The sequence below is a fragment of the Myodes glareolus genome, chromosome X (genome assembly GCF_982192425.1).
Source record: "Myodes glareolus chromosome X, mMyoGla1.1, whole genome shotgun sequence".
Lineage (NCBI taxonomy): Eukaryota > Metazoa > Chordata > Mammalia > Rodentia > Cricetidae > Myodes > Myodes glareolus.
Window position 1 is genome coordinate 117,785,142 of NC_142053.1, and position 22,081 is coordinate 117,807,222.

Consider the following 22,081-nt stretch of genomic DNA (forward strand, 5'->3'; position numbering starts at 1 on the left):
ATCCAACTTGATAAAACAAAGACCAAAAAACGAAAACCGTACAGAGAGCTTTTATGCATCTTCATTGGTTTACAGTGTGAGGCAGTAGAATTAAGTGATTCAATTATAAACCCTAGAATAAGGTACCTAGAAAAGAACCTGAGGGACTGGAGAAAGGGAAGCGGCTTGGTGTCTCTTGTGGTACATTTTCCTCTTCTCTTTATCCAACCCAGAACAAAGCTGAATCAGGCCATTGGAGTGTTAAGAAGCCACCGTCAATGTTAAGGCTAGGACAGCAGCTATGCACTAGAACTGTCCCCAAGCAAAGGACTAAAGTTACTGTGAAGAACAGAATAACTACAGTATCCACATCAAAGGCTTGCTAGGATGACCCAATCAGACAAACAAGTAAAGCACACAACACAGCCCCAGGCACTGCCAGGCATGGCCATAGCTTTCTTCCTGGGATTCTTGCAGCAAGTCTTTAACCCAGGCACCATGCTACTTGTAGAGAAAAGAAAGGTCAATCAGATGCCGCCACTCTTCCATGGTGGATTTCTTCACCTTGTTCCATGGAGTTTGGATTTAATTCTCAAGACTTTTCTTACATATACACCATCATGATGTGCAGAATTAACCACAAAGCCACACGGCAGCACTGGAAGGTTATACCCAGGAAACCCATACCAAGTAGAGAGCAGCTAAAAGGCTGCTTTGCACACAGGAACTTCGAATTAGAACTTAGCTAATCAGAAAAGGAGGGACAGCTTATTCTCCCAGCGCCCCTGATGCAGGGAGGCTCTTTCCGTTCAGATAACACTTAGCTGTACGGAGGAGTCTCACAGAAGGCACCGATTAATAATTCATTGTAACTTCACCCTGCTCGGTGTTTAAAGGAATATTAGAGTGTCAGCTCCCCTTCCTTTCTACACACATTCCGTCCAACAGGTTCTATGCTGTGAGTGACTGTACAGACCACCTTACAGAGTGCCATACACAATGAAAGCCAAGTTCCTCCGGCTTGCTTGTATTCTGAGATGCATCTACGCCTTTCTCCAAGCAATCAGTGGTCTCCTTCAGCATGCTCTGTTTGCTTTAAAAGTCAACACTCAGTGGGAGAGGTGAATGCTCCTTATTTTACTCAGATGTGTATTGACCTCTAGGGACTTGGGACTCTTAATCTCAAACCCTCTTTCCCCTTTCTCTCTCCCCTACCTGTATTCCAGTAAAGTGAGTGCCCATGACTAGGACCATAAATTCTCACACCCACGTGTTTCCATCCTTAACTGTGGGGCCTTGCTCTCCCCCATTCCTCCTCATTCACATTTTACCAGGCGCATCCTCAGCCCACCCCTCCTTGGGTGCCAGTTCCAGAGAGACCACATTCTGCTCCTTTAGCAGTTGTGAGATCTACAGCTTCAGCCAGGCACCGCGCTGGAAACCTAAAACACAGACCTCCACCAAAAGAGGATCTAGCAAACAAGCTGTGTGCGCACAGCCGAGAACAAAGCGACAGACTTCATTTCTGTTGTACTCCACTCCTCTGTCTTGAGTCAAAGAGGCTGGAACCAGTAGCGTGTGTTTTGATGTGGTGCTGGCTACACAGGCGTGCTTAGTGTGTGAAGATTCAACAAGCCGTGCGCCGGTGTGTGTTCTATATGCGCATGTTATACTGCTGCGAAATAATGTTAAAGGAGCTCAGATGTTCATGTTACGCTTCTACATAAAGTCAGCACAGCTTACATCACCGCAGCAGCGTTCTTCAAATGGAGTTACCACCAGGCAGAAGGCTGCAGAGTTAGTTTAGAAGACCCAGACGGGAATCATTTTAACGGGGATATGAGAGGGCACCCGAGACACTAGAGGCGGCTATTGTTCCAGAAAGCTTACTTCACTCGCATGTGTGCACATACACAGACATGTGGAGTGTATCATCGCCAAAAGCTGATTGCAAGTGCAGGACCTGGTCAAGAACATCCTATGAAAAGCCAGTGGTACCTACATGAAATCCCGGCACAGGGAAGGGGGACACAAGCAGATACCTGGGGGCTCCCTGGCCTGTTAGTCTACGATATCTACCCAGCAAGGTTGAGGCCAATGAGGGTCCCTGACTCAACAAACAAGGTGGATGGTGCCCCAGGAATTACACCCAAAATTATTCTTTGACTTCAACATATGCGTTCATGTGTGCAAACATATACACATATGCTTCTCTCTCTCTCTCTCTCTCTCTCTCTCTCTCTCTCTCTCACACACACACACACACACACACACACACACACACACCACAGCTTAAGAAACATTAAGTAAGGGGGCTGGCTTAGCAGTTAACAACACGGATGGCTCTGCCACAGGAACCAGGCCATATGACGGCTCAGCCCTGGCACTGCCTTGTTCTCTGTATAACTCCTTCGCGTTCCTCTCCTGCTAGTGAAGAACCTAGTTCAGGGTACCATCTAAATGGAAGCAAGGCTGGAGAGAGTGTCCAAGCGACACTCTGTGGCACTGTGTTCACTGGCTCACTGAGAGCTCCGTGCCAACTCTAGGGAGTAGATAATGTCACCCCACTTTAGAGTTACCAAAATGGAGGCTCAATGAAATCAGCCGCACCTGTCAACTTCAGTTCCAGGGGCATCTGAAACCATCTTCTGCCGTCTCCAGGAGCCAGGCACACAAGTGCTGCACTGAATATATGAAGTCAAAATACCCATTCAGATAAACTAAATCTTTTTTTAAAAGAAATATTAAGTTTGCCAACAAGTAGACTTCAAAGCCAGACTGAGCGAGTTCTAATCCTGGCTCATTTCAACACATGTGTGTGGGAATAAGTCACTGGATTTCATGGAACCTCCATTTTGGTAACTCTAAAATGGGGCTGACATTATCTACCCCCTAGAGTTGGCACAGAGCTGGCTCTCGGTGAGCCCGCGAACACGCTGCCACAGAGTGTCACTTGGACCCTGACTCCAGCCTTGCTTCCATTTAGATGGTACCCTGGACTAGGTTCTTCACTAGCAGGAGAAAAACTTGAAGGAGTTGTAGAGAGCAAGGCAGTGCCAGGACTCGGCCGCCATATGACCAGCTGAAGTTGCACATAGAACAAACCACTAACGCTTGTGAGCACACAGGGAGACCGGGAAAAGCCACGGCCCCCACATACTTGGTGATAAATCATTCAGCTTTGGATTCTGACCAGAGGGAAAACCACTTTCCAAGATAATAGGGTTTTTCCCATTACTCTTGGCAAGAGATGGAGAAAGGCAGGAGGGGGTGGTGGTGGTAGAGACCTTAGTAAAGAAGTGAAGAATTTGTTTTAAGCAAATCACTTTGAAGACAGGTGGTTTTCATTTTGAGAACCAAAGGGGAAAAAAAAGAAAAGAAAAGAAAAAAAGAAATGATGCTTAAAACAGAGGGTGAGTCCACATACCCGCCAAGAGCTCACAGAGAGGGAAGCAGAGCCTCGGGTCTGGGACGCTCCCCAAGTGCATTAACGGTGATGGACACAGACTGGCGGTCAGTGGGGGAGGGTCTGGCACAGAAAGGCCAGACCTGTCTTAATCAACTTGCAATAATCACAAACTAATTAAAGCTCCTTTACTAAACCATCCTATGTAGCAATCGTTGCTGAGCATTTCCTATGTATCGAGAACTGAGTTGGGGGCTGGGGAATCCCTCAGAGATAAAAACAAACAGAGCTTCTGACTGAGCAGAGACGAAATGCTAGTCAGAGAGATAGCAAGTGCTGAGTGAGGCCAAGGGTCAACCAAATTGGTATAGGCTATGCTCCAAGTGCTCTCCGAGAAAGCGGCATGATAGTGTAAGGGAAGGAAAGCACAAGACGGAGGAAGTCCTTTCTGAGAAGATGGGCCCAGCGGGGCTGCTGCTTGGAGTGACACCCAAAAGAAAAGCCACCTAGAGGAGCCAGGCACCAAGCAAAGGGCATTCCTGAAATCGACTCATAAGCAGGAAAGAACACGGCGGCGGAGGCTAGGCACTAGGAAATCACTTTGACGGAAGGTAATCTCCAAATAGGAAGGTGATCCTGATAGGCTGAAAGGTAGGCAAAAACCAGTCACAGAAAATGACTTGGAATTCAATGGAGGGGTCTTGATGAACATTCAGATTAAAGATACTTTTAATTCATTATATGCCGACCAAGGGTTCGGGTGATGGTTCCAAAAATCAAAGAGAGCTCCTTGGCACAATAATTGAGGAGTCTCAAAAGCTAAACACAAAGGACTCCAGCTTAAATATAAGAAGAAACACAAGGGATTTTAAAAGTAAGGGCAGGGAGCCAGGCGGTGGTGGCGCACGCCTTTAGTCCCAGCACTCGGGAGGCAGAGGCAGGTGGATCTCTGTGAGTTTGAGGCCAGCCTGGTCTACAAGAACTAGTTCCAGGACAGGCTCCAAAGCTAGAGTGAAACCCTGTCTCAAAAAACCAAATAAATAAATAAATAAATAAAATAAAATAAAATAAAATTTTTTAAAAAATTTTTTAAAAAGTCAGGGCAGGGAGAACTTGTGTCTGGCAAGGGAACATATTATTAGCGATGAACTCACATTTAGTACCTATAAAACATGCAGTGAAGTTAATAAACAAGGCTGTAGAAAGTGCCCCCTCCTTCAGTTGAAAGGCATTGGGAGCTGATCCATATGCCTGGCAGCTGCCCCAACTCATGAGGAAGGTAACAGAAACAACCGAAGGGAAAGGCCCCATAACAGTGTGCTTCTGACTCGGCTCCTAGGTGAACTGAGAAGCAGTGCCCACCAAGCTTCAGGTTCTCTCTTTTTTGTCTTCCTCTCACTCGGAGAACAGAGACATTCAAGAGTCTCAAAAGTCAAAGTCAAGTCAGACTTGAATTACCACTCTCCCACTAGGGACTCATCACATGACCTCCTAACTCAGGTCCCAGGCCCTATGGTCCACTGATACCCTCTCCCCAGGACCCTGGTGATTTTGTTGGGGGGAGGGATCACCTGACCATGACCAAAACAACAGCTATGTGCTTTAAGCAAGGCAAAGTGGCTGAGTTCAAGGTCAAACCTCTGACACTGACCAAGAGAATGTGAAAGCCTTCAAGGTTACCCTGAAATGAGCCAGACAGCAGCACTGGTGATGCCCCACAGAACCCAGCACACTGCTCGCACTTGAGAGACTGCCAGCAAGAGGCAGGCAAGCAAAGACCGGGTGCTTTCCCATTACTTCAAGCATAAATCGAAGGCAATGAGTAGAAATTTTTCAGATTTGTTTTCTTAGTGGCCCAGGGCTACTGAGTTACCTGACTAGGGATCTGAGCATGGCCTAATACATGATTGGCATCTAGGAACGGCCAATCCTCCTGACAAACCCCAAACAGACTTTCTGTCCTGCTTCCCAGTTCGTTGTCTCCCTGGTCCCCTTTAGCTCTGGATACTACAAAAATGCCAGATCCCACACTTGGCTTCATCCCAGACTCCCAAATCTATCAGCTGCCTCAGAAATGTTACCTGCCCCCAGCCCAGGGCAGGGACCTCTTACTGCTGAAAGAGACACCTGCCAGGGCTTCCTGGATGGGGCCCATCTAAGCCCAGTATCCCTCAGGGGAACGCCTCAGCTATAGATCACAGCCACAGACGGCAAGGCAGAGCGAAGTATAAGTCAGTTTCCAACCTTTACAAACACTGCTACAAACAGGACTCGGTCAGAATAAGTAGTGCCTGTCCCTGGGGTGACTTGAGGAGGAAAAAAAAAATTAAAACTTCCTTTCACACCAAACAAAAGAACTAAGACTTGGGTCTAAGTGGAAGGAAGGATTGGCTGACTTCGAACCAGGCTCCCCCTCTCATGTCTCCCTCTGGGCTTACAAAGTTGTCCGGCAACAGACTACAAACCTGCAGACATAACAAGCAAAGTGGACTTATGGCCTACTTACACTCTCGGGCAAGTCTGCGGGGCTCGGAGCTTTGGCTGCTGAGAGCTCCATTCTGTGCAGTAGGAAACGGTGACTTCTGGTGGTCTGTCGGCTCTCTGGGCAGAACTGAGTTCCGCGCACTCTGAGAACTGCAAGCCTCTCTGATTCACTTGGCAGCAGAATTATTCTAAGCATCCTGTCCCATACTCAACCCGCCTGCCCCTCCCACTACACACTCACGCTGCTGGGTTGTTTTTTCTTTCTTTCTTTCTCTCTTTCTTTTTTTTTAATGCTCTGCACTTATTTCTGTCACAAATCAAGTGAAATGCATTTTTCAAAATTAACCCAATCTCTGGCACTGGAGAGAGTGGAACCTTTACCACCAAAGAGGAGGAAGAGCCACCTAATTAGGAAGAAGTTATAATTAACATCAGAAAGAAGAGAGCTGGGGAGCTGCAGTCTGCAGTAACAGCAAAATGGAGATTATTTGGGACAGCTGAGACACTCCACCCAGGCCTCCAGAAGGAGGCATGCGCGAAAACAAAGGGCATATGGTGTTCGCTTTCTTCTACATCCGTTCTCACCATTAAGAGCTGCGGCAGCGAATCTCAGGACATGTGGACAGACCTCACCCTGGAATCAATTCTGAACTACAGCTCATAATCAAATAACCTACTTTGCAGTGTAAAGGCCTCCCTTGATTTTTTTTTAAGTACACATAAAGCAGAATTTAATAAAGTCCTAATAACTTGCAGAATGTCTATTTGGCTTAGCAAAGTGTGAATTATACTTGAGAGAAAGTCAATTTTTTGGTAACTTCAAGTTCATATTGTAACTGTGATACTGACATATTCAGAGTGTTCTTTTTTCCCCAAAGTGGAGATTCCAATAATTAGATACAAATGACTTTTCTATTCGCTGTTAGTCATATATTACTTAACTAGTTCTACCTTACAGTACATAGGCTTCCCGAATGTGACTGAAATTATCTTCCCCTCCGAGCTGACATTAGCCACCTCCCTGATGCTGTCCATGCTAGTGAAGTGTCCTAAGTGTCTATGGACTCCATCGCTAGACACTCTTGAGTGTGTAAGATCTCTACTAATGATTTCCGGAGGCACGAAATTGACTTTAAAAAATATAGATTTAAAAATACTATGCTCACGCAGTATTCTTATCCTCTGGCATATTGAGATCATTGGTCATAGCCACAGTCACCTAGGATGAATGGGACTGAGTCTACCTGGCCAGAGATAACAAATTTAAAGTTGATTACCGTCTTGCTTGTGCTTAACTAAAAAAGGATCCAGCTAAACAGAAATGAGGGCCCAAGTATCCAATACGGTTGCTCAGTAACCTTAGTGAGGGCTGCCGATTGCCTACCCCAGGAGGTTCAATCCCCCTTCCAAAACAGAGCTAGCTTTTAGTCGCAGGTGCCCATCATCCCTTGAGGAGCCCATTCCCAGCTCTGGAAGGGCAGCCTAATCAATCCTAAACCAAACCTTGGTTCAGAGTTGACCAAAAAGTACTAAGTTCATCTAGTTAGACTTCAGGAAAAAAAACCCTCCCTCTCCACGTATGAACAAGAAAATAAAGGGCCCAGTTACCACTATCTGCCATCTTCTGACCATGTGATGACCAAGGGAAGCCAGCTACTTCCAATGCCATGGAAGAGTGACGGCAAGAACAAGGGTTTTATCTCCTTTTTACTATTTGTGTGTGTGTGTATGTGCGAGAGAGAGAGAGAGAAAGAGAGAGAGAGAGAGAGAGAGAGAGAGAGAGAGAGAGAGAGAAAGGAGAGAGGGGGGGGAGGGAGGCATGTGCCATGGCACACATGTAGAAGTCAGATGACAACTTTGTGGAACCGGCTAATTCCTTCCACCTTTACATGGATGTCAAGGTTCAAACTTGGGTAATCAGGTTACCCAGCAAGCACTTTACCTGCTCAATCATCTCCATGGTCCCAAAACAAGGGTTTCTGATGCCACATCAAGCAGTGGGTCCCACTGCCCCAGGGGTTCACCCTCTGCACTGCCCCAGGGGTTCACCCTCCGATAGCCTGCCAATTATGTGAGAGAATAGTCTTGTGTTTAAGACAGTCCCAGACAGGGTTCTGTTATGTGCAACCCGAAACACGCTGTCAGGGATGGACTGAGAACTAACTGGGAAGACAAGAATAAAAGTTTATAATTTGTTCAAGAGATTCCTTAAAGGAAAAATCCCACTCACTGAAAACATTACCCTTAATGTGAAAGCCGAGAAATTACGAAGAGGAATGATTGCCTAGAGTTGGGCATGGAAAACGGGAGGAACTGTAAATGGGCACAAGTTACCCTTTGCCAGGCTGGCAATGCCTGGGAGTTAGACTGTGATGATCAGTCACAACTCCAGATACACACAAACCAATGAAACGAGTGCACTTTTTGCTGTGTAAATTAGATGCCAAGCTGTTTGCAAAGCTACTGGGAATGGAGGTGCTCAGGCAGGAGAGCTCACGAGCTGCAGGACCTTTGTCCCCATGCCCATATGAGGGTGACCTGCACCCACTTAAATTCTTTCTCCAGTTCTTCTCCCATGCCAAATGCCTTACAAGGGCAAGGATGCTCCCTCTCATCTCCTGGCCTCAGTTCTCCCGTGTCCCATCTACTCTAGTTGGCTTTCTAGTGCTGCCATAAACACTGTGACCAAAAGCAACTTCAGCAGGAACGGGTTTATTCCATCGTACAGCTTACGGTTCATCACGAAGGGAAATCAGAGCACAAGGAGAAATGCTGCTGCTGGCTTGCCCCCCCACAGCTTGTTGAGCCTGCTTGTTTCATACAAGCCAACACCGCCTGCCCAGGGATGGCACCACTCAGTGGGCTGGGCTTTCCCACATCCATCATTAATCAAGAAAACGTAGGGCCAGAGAAAAGATTCATCCGTTAAGGGCATGGCTGCTTCTCTAGAGGTTCAGAGTTTGATTCCCAGTGCCCACAAGCACGGGAACTCCAGTTCCAGAGAATCCGACACCTTTGTAATGGGTACCAGGCATGCATGTGGTGCATAAACATACATGCAAGAAAAACACCCATACATGTAAAATAAAAATAAATTTAAAAATAAAATATAATATATAATATAAAAATAATAGAAGTAAGTAAATAAATAAAAGAAATTGACCCACACAGATTCGCTTACATGCCAATCTGATGGGAGGGTATGTTCTTAATTAAAGTTCCATCTTCCCAGATGACCCTACCTTGTGGCAAGTTGACATAAAGACTAACCAGATCACCATCTTACCGACAAGGCTGAATTCCAGACCTTCATGAAATTGGCATTCCTTCTCCAGGACACTGTAGTAAATCCTCCTCCTTAGAGGCTCAATACAGCCTGTCCTCTTCACTGTCATGTCTGCTCCAGACTCTTAGGCCTCTTTCCTAGGGGCTCCCTTAAGATACGAGGCCCACTTTCCAATAGGTGAGAAAAGACACGATTCCAGGTGTCCCTCCTCCAGGCTTGCCTTTGGGAACCCCTAACATCATTTATAACACAGTACCAGGCAATAAAAGCCCCTGTACTATACTGCTCTGACCTCTATCTCTACAGAAGGACGCCTCTTTGCCTCATATGTCACGTGTGTCATTGAAGCCAGACGTCTAAGAGTCAGGGGCAAGTCCTAGGCATTGTTGCTGACCAGCTGACCTATAATGACCACAGGCTCAGCATGGACACGGCCTGATCGTATGGAGCCCAGAATGGAAAAGCAGGAACCTAGCAGAAACCCCTCATTCTTAGAGCTCCTGTGCTCAGAGCCCCCCCCCCCCAGGGCAGATGTCCCCGGGAACAGCATACACACAGCCAGCATCATATACTACATAACCATCTGCAAAGAAGAAAAGAGGCTTCCAACTTTTCCTGATTTGCAGGGTCTCCCTTACTTTTTTTTTCTATTAGAGAAAAGGTAAGGAAAAAGTTAGGGCACGTGTCCAGCAATGGCAAACACCTGACTTTGAAGACAGACTGCAAAGTAAAAGAAACACAAGAATTCCTGGAAGGCACAGAAAGCGAGAAAATGAGTCCTCGAATCACCCTGCTTGACCTCAAGAAAAGATTCGCAGGGACATTTAAGGGATGGTGAAGAACAACGTGTTACAGAGCCCCTGTTACCCAGAACGTGGAAGGTCAGACTATGGAAGAAGCAACGACAAAGCCCACAGTGTGGAACCAAGGGTTCACTGTAACAAAGACAGACCCATGGCTTCCTTTGCAGCTGCCCCGGCCCTCCACACATCACTACAATGAAACCCCCTGCCCCAGATCAGAAGCCAAGATGACGTGTTCAATATCCATGGTGATAATTTTAGCTCCTCCCTCATAATCATGACTTCTCATCTCCACATTCGGACCCTGCCTTCCCTGGATGTGCCCTGCGAGACTTCACAGACATTAGCTAATGCTAAGCAGGTCAGCAAGCAAACCATTAAGTGAAGCTCCATGCTTTCTGCTTTAAGCCAGTCTGGACAATCATAACGAACTCCTTAACTCTTTTCCAAGGGGGTGGCTTGTAAGATTTCTCATGTTCTTCTGGTCAAAGAGGAAACTCTTATGATGCCAGAAAATTCGTCATTAACATCTCCATCTAATTCTTACAGTGAAGTTTTCCAAGCTGTCATTGTGTTCTTCCTCACCACCACTGCTGATAAATAAAGTTGACAGCTTTATTGCCACATTGCTTAGTAGCTTCCTCTCCTCCCAGCCCCTTCCCCCCTCCACAAGTACCTGATGGTCTCCTGACTCTTTAATTCAATGGGTGTGGCACAGCCCTGGGAAACCTCTTTTTAAACTCCCCTGAGATCCCTAAGACTGGGTTAGAAGGTCAGTAACCCTTTCCCAAGCCCAGATCCCATCAAAATCCCTGAAAGGCACACTTTATAGAGGTTGGGCAAATCAGGCTATACCCTCATCTGGCTTTAGAATATTATGGGGTTTTGTTGCTTCACAAGTGGTAGAACAATTCAAAAGGCACACCACAATGCCCCCTGGAACGTTTTAAAAAAATGATTATTATTATTATTTGGTGTGATGAATGTTTTGCCTGCGTGTATGTATTATTTTGTGTGTATGGACGCTTTACCTGCATGTACGTCTGTCCACCACATATATACAGTGCCTGCAGAGGCCCAAAGAGGGCATCAATACCCCTGTAACTGGAGTTTCAGACGGTTGTGAACTACTATGTGGGTGCTGGGAATCAAACCTAGATCCTCTGGAAGAGCAGCCAGTGCTCTTAGCCACTGAATCACCCATCACCTGTGATGGATCTCTTGTGCATAGTGCTGGGGATGGGACCCACGGCCACTCACATGCCAGGCAAGGCCCCTGAGCTAATACACTCCAGCCCCCTGGGATCTTGTCAACATACGGCAGAGCTCAATCCTGCACCATCCGTTCCCACCCTCCCAGAAAGTATGACTGATCAGGTTAAGTGCAAAGCAACAGCCTGTGTTTGAAATTACAGTGATACGTTTTCCCATTTGTGGTGGTAACACTTGCGTTACTGCGCAAGCCTAGAATGATTAGTCACATCCGAGTCCTAGACAGTCAAGGAAGACGAACCTGGGAAATCTTTCAGAATTAAGGGACTTTATGTGGAAACAAAGCATTCCAGGAGAAATACTTCTTGGAATTAATGAGAACTACTAATTGCATTCATTTATAAAAAAAATCAATAAACTTGAAGAAAGTTTGGAAAAATTCATATGCTTCTTTCTTCTCTTCAAGTAACATCAAGTTACTTCAAGTAAGCTATGTTTAGAGAAAATTTCCACAGCACCCTATTCAGAGATCAGCCAAGATTCCCAGTAAGTTATCAGAACATAACAGCTTTGTGTACACCTCTTATGCTAATTAATTACTTTGGGGTTTGTCCTTTTAACGTAGTAGAAGCCACCCCGACCGTGCTCTGCCACAGAGCGAAAGCACTGCCTGGAGCTGAACTCCAGGCTCCATAGCTGCCTTTTACAAAATCTGCGCTCCCTGGACCTGTTGCTTCACTTTATTTCATGGAAAACATGAAATAAAGGTTAACTACTTTCCCTTTCCTATCATGCAAGCTCACGAACCATCCAGATAGCTCAGCTGTGCACCTGTCAGTGTTCAGTTATTACTGTGGACTAGACAACATGCCATGAAAATTATAATTTCTTCAATGAATAATCTGTAATTACCAAATACCCAGCTTTTGGTATATAAAGGAAGATGTAAGGAAGTTCTTTCCCTTCCCTTTCTCTCTCTCTCTCTCTCTCTCTCTCTCTCTCTCTCTCTCTCTCTCTCTCTGGGGATGGACCCCAAGCCTCACACATCCTAAGCACACGCTCACTGAGCTGTATTACCAGGCAATAGTCACTCCCTTCATCCAACATTACTAACTTCTGCACTGTAGCCTTAAAGTGATGATGTATAATATACCTATTCTATTCTCAGAGAATACCTGGTAACCATAGAAGAGTATGAGAGGCATCTAAGCAAGTAAAAACTGTGGTCCAGAAAACAACAAACCAGGACCACTTACTTAAGAGATACTGATTTCCCAAAAACTGGTTTCCAGAATCTTCTGGGTAGGAAAGTGTCCAGCAACACTGCCTTCCCAGTATTGATACTACATAGTAATGCTTGTCAAAGGAAGGCAGCAGGGGGGTTGTGAGGCTCTCAAGTATTTAAAGTGCCCACTTTCACCTGGTCCCAAATTTTTAGGACAAATGAGCAAGTGCTACACTGTTGAACCCCGTACTTATTCAATCCATTTCTCCAGGCAATTTTAGTAGCCGATGCTTTGACAGAAACTTGTTAACCACAGAATTCAACGGGATTTCCACAGTTGGATTTCCTCCACGGGCCTCTACATTTGAAAACTATCCATTATTCCAGCTGGATGTGTTGGCGCACACCTGGAGCCTTTGCACCTGGGAGGGAGAGGCAAGAGAATCAAGGTCCGGGCTAGCTGCATAACAGGCTCACCATGCATCATTTGAGACTCTATCTCAAAAAGGGACGGGGGCGGGAAAGATGGCTCAAAGGTTAAAAGCATATACTGCTACTGTGAGGGAACCAAGTGTAGGTCCTAGCACCCAAGGCAGGAGGTTCGCGACCACCACTCCAGCTCGAGAGAGCCTGCTGTTCTTTTCTAGAGCCCATGGGCACATGCACTCGCATGCACATATCTACACACAGACACACAGGAATAACTAAAACAAAAATATTTTTTTGTTCATCAAGACAGCGTTTTCCTGTGTAGTCTTGACTGTCCTGGAACTCACTCTGTAGAACAAGCTGGCCTCAAACTCAGAGAGATCCACCTGCCGCTACCTCCCAAATGCTGCAATTAAAGGCGTGTGCCGCCACAACCTGGCAACATCTATTTTTAAATGCCCAATCTTCTCCACGGGTCTTCCAGTTCACGCCTGGGAGGTTAAGCTAGCAGACTTCAAATGCTAAGGTGGATCCACAAGAGAGCTCTGTCTCTGTCAAGCCAGGTAAAGCCTTCAGGCTTCAGTTCCCACCTGCAATGTAAGGATAGCCACTACCCAGGGCAGGGGGTAGACACAAGCACTGATGGCTGAAGCAATGCAAAGTCTTTACCATTAGGAAAGGAGGCACGACAGCTGTAATGGCCAACAACTGTTTCTACCCCAACAGCAAGTTCACATTCCCAGGTCCTGAAGAGCTGAGAAAGGCATAGGTAGAATACACCCTGCTCCACACAAACTAGGAGCAAGAGAGTAGGAATTCCTACATGCATTCCAAGAAAGAGATTTGAGTAAACAGCAAAAGCCACCTACATCTTCCTCCCTAGGTTAGCCGGGACAATGACACAAATGCACTGAGGTCACTCCTGCCAGCACTGGGTTCCTGACACTTGGCCTTCAAAGGCACTCAGGTCATACTGAGAAATCCAACCTTGTTCAGGGCCTCACTCCAACGCTTGCTGTTGTCCCCGGGTGGCTCTCATCAATGACGGGTCCCTCCTCATCACTCACTTGTGTAGTCTGACATCACATCCCCTGGGAGGCGAGCCTTCCCCACTGCTGGCCGGAGCCGGCTGAACTAGGCCAGGCATTCCACCAGCCACTCTGTACTTTTCCCTTGTCTATTTCCTCATTGCAGGTCTCAACTATAATTATCCTTTGCTCGTCTGCAGTTATGCTCTCTGCCCTCTTTCTGCCTTTCAGCTAAGACCTCAGACCTTGTTACGCCTGTTCTAAAACTGGCATCCCAAACGGCACCTGGCACCTGAGCACGTTGGAGGACACAGCTAGGCAATGCGTGTGCATACAGTTCAGTAGCTCCGACAGCTATCCTGGGTCTGCTCTGTTTTCGGAGACAGTTTCCATCCTTTAGACTCTATTTCCTTGCCAGACCTTGAAAGCTGAGGTTGAAAGTTAAGCATTTTGTGCAAGGCAGTACATGTTGAGATCAAGACACCTAGAGTGTGGGCCGTTGTGTTAACCTAAACAGAAGTTAGACGGCGCTGGGTTTTGAGACATGCTTGTGAGATGAAGCGGGCAGTTCTCAGAAATTCTAGGTCTCAGAATCTGGCCTGGATGGTGGGCCTGCGTACTCTCTACAGCTGATTTTGCTCCTCGTCTGGAGCTTCAGTGCCCCAACCCATCCCCCAGAGGCAATGGCTCTCCCTGGCATCAGTCCACTTCTCCGAAAAGCTCTTCTTGCTTCTTGCAGGGGAAAACTTCTTTAGGTGAGGTGGGGTGCTAGAGGAAGGTGTCGGGGCTGGGAGAGTTCCCTTCCAGCAGCTGCAGAGACATCTCACCAGAACCCTTGCCCTGAGTCTTCCTTTGCAGAAATTAGCCTCTTTTGTTTCTTCTTAACGGAGCAGGGTCTGAGTGGATTTCTCCATGGTTCCTAAGCCAGCACAGTGAGCTTTCCATGGCTTTCACGAGTCAGGCGAGGCTCCTGCAGGAAAGTCTGTGAAGGGGTAGAACCCCTCCCCCAGCTGCTGCCCCCAGGAGAAGCAGCCAGCCCACACTCGGCCCCCGGCAATTTGTCATATTTTCTGTCTTACTCTTCCTACCTACTTCTCGGCATCGGGTGGCTTCTGCCCCTGCAGCCAATGCTCAACTCTTCTCCTGGGTCTCATCTGCTCATCTCCAGATTGTAAAATGGCCATTTGCTCTGTGAACTCGGTTCTCTGGTTAATTACCAGTCTGATTTTTACTGAAGTGTGGGAAGGACATGTTTGCAGCTCTCTACATCTCCGAGCTGAAACTGTAAGACTACTTTATTTTTAAAAGAATCAAAAGTGTGTCAACAATGTGCCAACAACTTGATAAAACCAGGCAGCAAATAGCTAGGTGTGGGCTACATTGTCATTCCCTTGTACAGTTTAGCAGTCCAGCAACATTTCACACTGTGAAATTGTGGTGTGGGTGGCCATGGTAGACTGAAGTATAAATACAATACTTGGGTCCTAGTCAATAATTTACAAAGATCACCTGAGCTATCAAAAATAACCTGCACATTTTAAAAATTGGTGTGAGTGTGTGTGTGTGTGTATGTGTGTGTGGTGTGGTGTATGTCTAAGTAAATGCATGCCAGAGCACCAATGTGTAGTCCAGAGGACAACTTTAGGGAGTTAGTTCTCTGCTTCTGCCATGTGGGTCCTAGGGATTGAACTAGTCAGCAGACTTTTGACCTGCTGGGCCACCACACTAGCCCCACAACCTACACTTGGCAAGACCTTATTCTGAAAAGCAGAAATTGTCCAAATACCATTCCCCATTAGATTTTAATATCAAAGAAACGAAAGAGGTTGAAATGGAAAAATTAATGTCTCAGAAGGAATAACTTTATTTTCAAATGCACATATTGAAAAATCAATATGAAAATATCATATGCTAATTCACTCTTCTTTGAGCCAATATCCAAACATCATGTCAATCACCATAAAAGTTGAAAGTTAAAAATGAACCTGCAGGCGGACCCTGGGTCAGCCAAAAGTGCCAGATCCAGACTGCAATCCATTTGTTACAGAGGACCTAGCTGCTATATAGCATAAACCTGTGGGATACCCAGTCCTCTTCCCTACATTCCTCATCCACTGTACTCAGTAATAACGTGGAAGGAAAGTGGCACCACTTGGGTAAGATCTATCTCAAAGAAAGAACTTTCTCTTCTACTTAAATAATTCACTAGCTTAGAAAATAGCAAATAAATTGCATGCTATTAAAAAGTAGAGCACTTATAGTACTGAAAACAGCCTGATATTGACATAAAAACAGACAAGAGGACCAAGGGAACCGAATCAAAGACCCAGATATCAATACACACATCTATGAACGCCTGATTTTTGACAAAGAAGCAAAAAATATAAAATGGAAAAAGAAAGCATATTCAATAAATGGTGCTGGCATAACTGGATATCAACACAAAGAAGAATGAAAATAGATCCATATTTATCCCCATGCACAAAACTCAAGTCCAAATGGATCAACAGCCTCAACATTAAAACCAACCATATTGAACCTCATAGAAGAGAAAATGGGAAGTACACTTGAACGCATTGACACAGGAGACCACTTCCTAAATATAACCCCAGTAGCACAGACACTGAGACAAACAATTAATAAAAGGGACCTCCTGAAACTGAGAAGCTTCTGTAAAGCAAAGGGCACGGTCAACAAGACAACATGGCAGCCTACAGATTGGGAAAAGATCTTCACCAACCCCACATGGGACAGAGGGCTGATCTCCAAAATATACAAAGAACTCAAGAAAGTGGTCCTCAAAAAAGCAAATAATCCAATTTTAAAAAATGGAATACAGACATAAACAGAGAACTCTCAACAGAAGAATCTAGACCTAAACAGAGAACTCTCAACAGAGGAATCTAAAATGGCTGAAAGACAGACACTTAAGAAAATGCTTAACATCTTTAGCCATTAGAGAAATGCAAATCAAAACAACTGTGAGATTCCATCTTACACCTGTAAGAATGGCCAAGATCAAAAACACTGATGACAACTTATGTTGGAGAGGTTGTGAGGTACACTCCTGCATTGATGGTGGGAATGCAAGCTGGTACAGCCCCTTTGGATGTCAGGGTGGCGATTTCCCAGAAAATTAGGAAACAATCTTCCTCAAGACCCAGCGATACCACTTTTGGGCATATACCCAAAAAATGTTCAACCGTGCCACAAGGACATGTGCTCAATTATGTTTGTAGCAGCATTGTTTGTCATAGCCAGAACCTAGAAACAACCTAAATGCCCCTCGACTGAAGAATGGATAGAGAATTTACACAATGGAGTACTACACAGCAGAAAAAAAGGTAAATGACATCTTGAAATTTGCAGGCAAATGGATGGATCTAGAAAACATCATATTGAGTGAGGTAATTCAGACCCAGAAAGACAAATATAATATATACTCACTCATAAGTGTCTCTTAATCATAAAGCAAAGAAAGCCAGCCTACAATTCACAATCCCAGAGAATCTAGACAACAATGAGGACCCTAAGAAAGACATACATGAATCTACAGTGCATGGGAAGTAGAAAAAGACAAGCTCTCCTGAGTAAACTGGGAGCCTGGGGAATGTAGGGGAAGGTTGAAGGCGAGGGGAGAGGAGGGGGAGTAGTGAAGATAAATATATAGCTCAATACAAACAATAAAAAGTAGAGCATTTAATAACTGCAAACCTGCAAATTAGCTTTAAGCATGGCATATTAAATTCAATTCAACCAGAAGAATATTTAACATATTCATTCTGCGACCAAAGGCCATTCTAGTCACTCTGGGAAACAAAAGGATGGCAAGAATCACCTACCAATCAATCCCTGTCATCGGAACAAACAAAGGAGAGGTTACAGGGTTAAGAGAAACTCAATGACGGTACAGGCCAGGAACGGCAAGCAAGGCCCTAAGGTGGATTTCTTTAAAAAGAGAATGACTTTTAATTGTGTTTAGAGTCTAATATCCACTTGCATATTCCAAGTGAAAAGAGAAAAAAAAAAAGAACATAGTTTTGGGTACACCGAATCCTCATTTACCTTTCAGTATAATGAATGAAGGCAGGCCTAAGTCAGTCTGTAATGAGGTAATCTGTAATCATCTACCAATGATGATCTGTGGCTTTAATTATCCCGTGTGGCCCTGGGAGATGCACTCCACATGGACTTGCAATCAGGGCTGCCATTTAGCTAGCAAGATCACACACTTCACTGTGACTTGTCGACTGGGATATGCTGATACAAGGGCTGTTTACAAATCCGCTGTATCTATCTCTGCACTGCAGTTGGAACCAGCCTGAAATGGATTTCCTATCTAAGCTTGGGGGCTGGGGATTGTGTTCAGCTTTGAGCTGGCAGCACCCTAGACTTGATTGTCACTTTAAAATATCTGTTAATGGAAGCCATTCAAATTCAAGTTTTAAAATAAAAGGATGAGTTAAATTGAATAAGAAAGCGTCAGAGGCTAAGAAAGGAGTGGGGTATATGGATTTTAACTACCACTGGCAGCTGAAGCTCACGTCATAATTGCCTGGATTATATGCACTAAAGAGATCTGCTGTAGTGTGACATTTTGAACCAAATAACAGGGCAGTCCCCGGAAGAAATAGGAATGCATGCAGAAAATGATTGTCAACATTTCAAACCACACGAGGCTGATGTCCTCCACATTCAAATTGTTCTGAGTTCATAGTACCTGCCTCAAAAGCCTGCAGTAATTGCCCATTTAACACAAAGGAATGGGGACTTCAATTGGTAACTGTATTTCTTACCTGCAAGCTGGCAATTACTGTAATTTCAAGATCAGGACAGAGGACTTACAGATGTAGGACAGTTGTTCAGTACTTACCATGAGCCAGGCTCACAGTCCCATCCCTAGCATTGCCCCCCTCCGCAAAAAAATTAATAACAACCGAAAATATTGGTAAGAAAAAAGCCTGTGCACGCACTCATGACTTGTGAGTGTGAGCCAGGCTACAGCAATTACAGAGTCAAGCATCAACGTGGTTCCCTTCCCAGTGCGCCCATGGAAGTTGCAATACAACACAGTATGAAGGTAAGGTTAGCAGCTACCAGTTGTCAATGCTTCTGGTTTTAAACAATGGCAATGTGTCTTCTGCCCACCGTCTGTCCATGTTGATTCTGGATGTTACTTCTTTACTATGAACCATATCTGGTCAGTCAGAAAGCAAACCCATGACACTGCAGATCCTGAAGTATCATCCACACATGCACAGCCCAGATAAGAATAGGCTCACATTGAACATTTCATCAGTTTCAATTATATTTTGTGTAACCGTGACGATGATGTACATTTAGGAATTATTAGGATTTTTTTAAATGTATTTTCTTCCATAGTATATTTTTTTTAAAAAAAAAAAAAAAAAAAAAAGAACCAATCCGGGTTTGGGGAGGCTCCCACCATACTGATGGCAGCAAGCTGCAATCTGCCATTTCAGCCCATGACCATGGGTTGTTTACAGCCAGCAAAGTACTTCCTCAAGAGCTGCAGCGCAGCCACCTGTGTGCAGCTGCTGTGCAGCACAGCCGCAACTGGAATCAGACCAGCACCACAGCCCTGACTGTAACCAGTGAGGTGGGCAGCCTCATTCAAAGCAAAGCTCAGTGTGAAGGGGACATGGTGACAAAGCCGTCCCCACATACTAAACGCCTGGGGTTCACACAGTTGCCTGGCCCCATCTCCATCTGGGACCACCTGCCTCCTGAACCCCAGGGCAGGATGTGGTTTGGCTCGAACAACTTCTCAGCTTACAAACGCAGGCAAGCCCGTTTGCTTTGTGTGCTCAGACTCCCAGAAGCACATTAAACGGCCCCGCCCCTCCGCCCCTTCTCTGTCTCTCTCAGTCTTCTGGAGAAAAACTTGGTAATGAAGGGAAGTATGACAGTAAAAGAAATGTCCATGCCTTTGATAAGCAAAACAGGCAGCTCCAAGGAAGAAAGAACAGGCTGACTTCATCCACCTCTTTCCACAAACGGTGTGGGGGAGGAGGACAGGGAGCGAGAGAGCCAGGGAAGCAGGCTTTGTCCTGAGTACAGGCTGAGACTCCCCAATAGAGAGACACCCACATCTTCAGCTGCACCAGAAGTTCCCTTATACTCTCTCTTCCCATCTTCCTCAACAACACAAAGACGATGAACCTTACTCCTAGGCTTGAGGGTTGATTGGGACACCTGTTACTTCAAATCCCCTCGTGACTTAAGAAACGACAGTGAAATCAAAAGTTTGTTGGGGAGCTCGGCAGCCATCTGTACTGCCGAGGTCTCTGCCGACGGGTCCTACAAGGACAGCTTGCACCTCCAATGTGGGCCTCAGCTTCTTGTTTTGTAGCTGTGGCCCTGCTCTAGCCCCCAACTAACTGTTCACTAAAATGGATAAGGCTAGACAATTTTTACACTTATTTCCCAGTTTTATTAATATATGATTGATTGACAAGTGAAAACTATATAGGATGTAGAATATAAAGATTTGATGTATATGTTATGAAAAGCTTATTGGCATTAAGCTAATTAAATTATCCACCACTGCCACATGGTGGAACGAGAGAACTGACTCCTTCCATAAGCAACACCCAACATGTGCACATACACATAAAGAAATGTAACTTAAAGTTTTTCAAGAATATTTGACTGAGTCGGGCAGTGGTGGCGCATGCCTTTAATCCCAGCACTTGGGAGGTAAAGGCAGGCGGATCTCTGTGAGTTCAAGGCCAGCCTGGTCTACAGAGAGTGTTCTAGCACAGGCTCTAAAGCTACACAAAGAAACCCTTTCTCGAAAAACCAAAAATAAATAAATAAACAAACTAACAAACACACAAAAACCTTGACTGAATGCAGTAGCACATACATTAAATCTCAGGACTTGGGACACAGACAGGATCTTTGGTCTTCAAGGTCAGCCTGCTCTATATAGTGAGTTTCAGGACAACCAGGGGTACACAGTGAGACCCTGTCTCAACAAATATTTACAAGCAAGTACAAATGAAAATGTAGAAAACAACAGCAAAAAAAAAATGGAAGTATAGAAGTGAAAAAAAGTCAAATTTAAAAGCCTAGTGGTAATCAACGAATTTAACAATGCACCAATAAAATGTATTGAATGTGAACAACAGAGAGAAAGTAGCCTCAGACATTCATGGGACAACAGTGTAAACTCTGTGTCCTTATATTCCAGAAGACTAAGAGAATGGGAAGAGTAATCCAAACAAATAATGGATGAAAACTCACTAGATTTGGCAGCAAACTTCCAGAATCGTAAACTGTGCAGAATCTAAACAAGATAAGCTCAAAGAAAATTTTGTCAAGCAATTTTACGATCAAACTCATAATATTAACGACAAAGAAGAAGCAAGTAAGATATTACCTGTAAGGAAAGAAAGACTGGAGTGACGGAGTTCAGTAGGCTGGGAAGATGGCTCAGTGAGTAATGTGCTTGCTGAGCAAACATGACATCCTGAGTCTAGATCCCCAGCACCCACATTAGAGCCAGGCTTGGCAGCATGCATCTCTAGCCCAGTGCTGGCCAGTGATGGGAACTGTAGTTGATGCAGGGAGCTCGCTAAACGACGAGTCTAGCTGAAGTAGCCGGCTAGCTTCGACTGTGCTAGAAATTGTTGGGCATGAGACTAGAGGAGAAAAATAATCATCTTACCCAGCTGTGAACCCCGAAAACTACAGCAATGACTTGACATGGGAGTAACAAACCACTCTTTGGCTGGATTTATGTCCTGTTGCATAAGATGAAACCCATACTCGGCATCATTGTCAGGCTGAGAACCTATGGCTAGACATGCCATAGGCTCTAGGGGAGACCTCATGGCTAGACACGCCATCAGCTCTAGAGGAGACCCCATGGCTAGACATGCCATTGGGTCTAGGGGAGACCCCATGGCTAGACATGCCATCGGCTCTAGAGGAGAACCTGCTAAATTCTGCTAAATGGGCATAACATGAAACTGACTCCTAATCACTTATTGCTAATAATATAACATATGTACAGCAACCCCTCCTCCCAAAGCTCAGCAGTCACTGCCGAAGAGGGGGTACGAAGAGTGAGCCAGAGGAGGGGGTGACTCCAGGGACAGTGTCTTCTGGACACAGCAGGGCCGCTGCACATAGGCACTCACAGCCCTTATGTGAGCACAGTACGCAGCAATGGAGACAGGGGCTGGGTGTGGAGTCCCAGCC

The 22,081-nt window shown here is 45.4% G+C and overlaps 1 protein-coding gene across 13 annotated transcripts in view; it reads right to left on the reverse strand.

Annotated features, from left to right (window-relative positions):
* The window catches only part of Sh3kbp1 (SH3 domain containing kinase binding protein 1), a 337,525-nt gene that overhangs the window by 255,272 nt on the left and 60,172 nt on the right, over positions 1-22,081 (reverse strand). For 6 of the 13 annotated variants that reach the window (XM_048440700.3, XM_048440698.3, XM_085684712.2 and 3 more), the window contains exon 1: positions 5,892-6,046. The exons of the other annotated variants lie outside the window; for them this stretch is intronic. In XM_048440700.3, coding sequence (XP_048296657.1) covers positions 5,892-5,942 — 51 coding nt within the window. In that variant the 5' untranslated portion in view covers positions 5,943-6,046. Of the gene's footprint in view, positions 1-5,891; positions 6,047-22,081 lie in introns of those variants that run through there. 13 annotated transcript variants of the gene reach the window in all.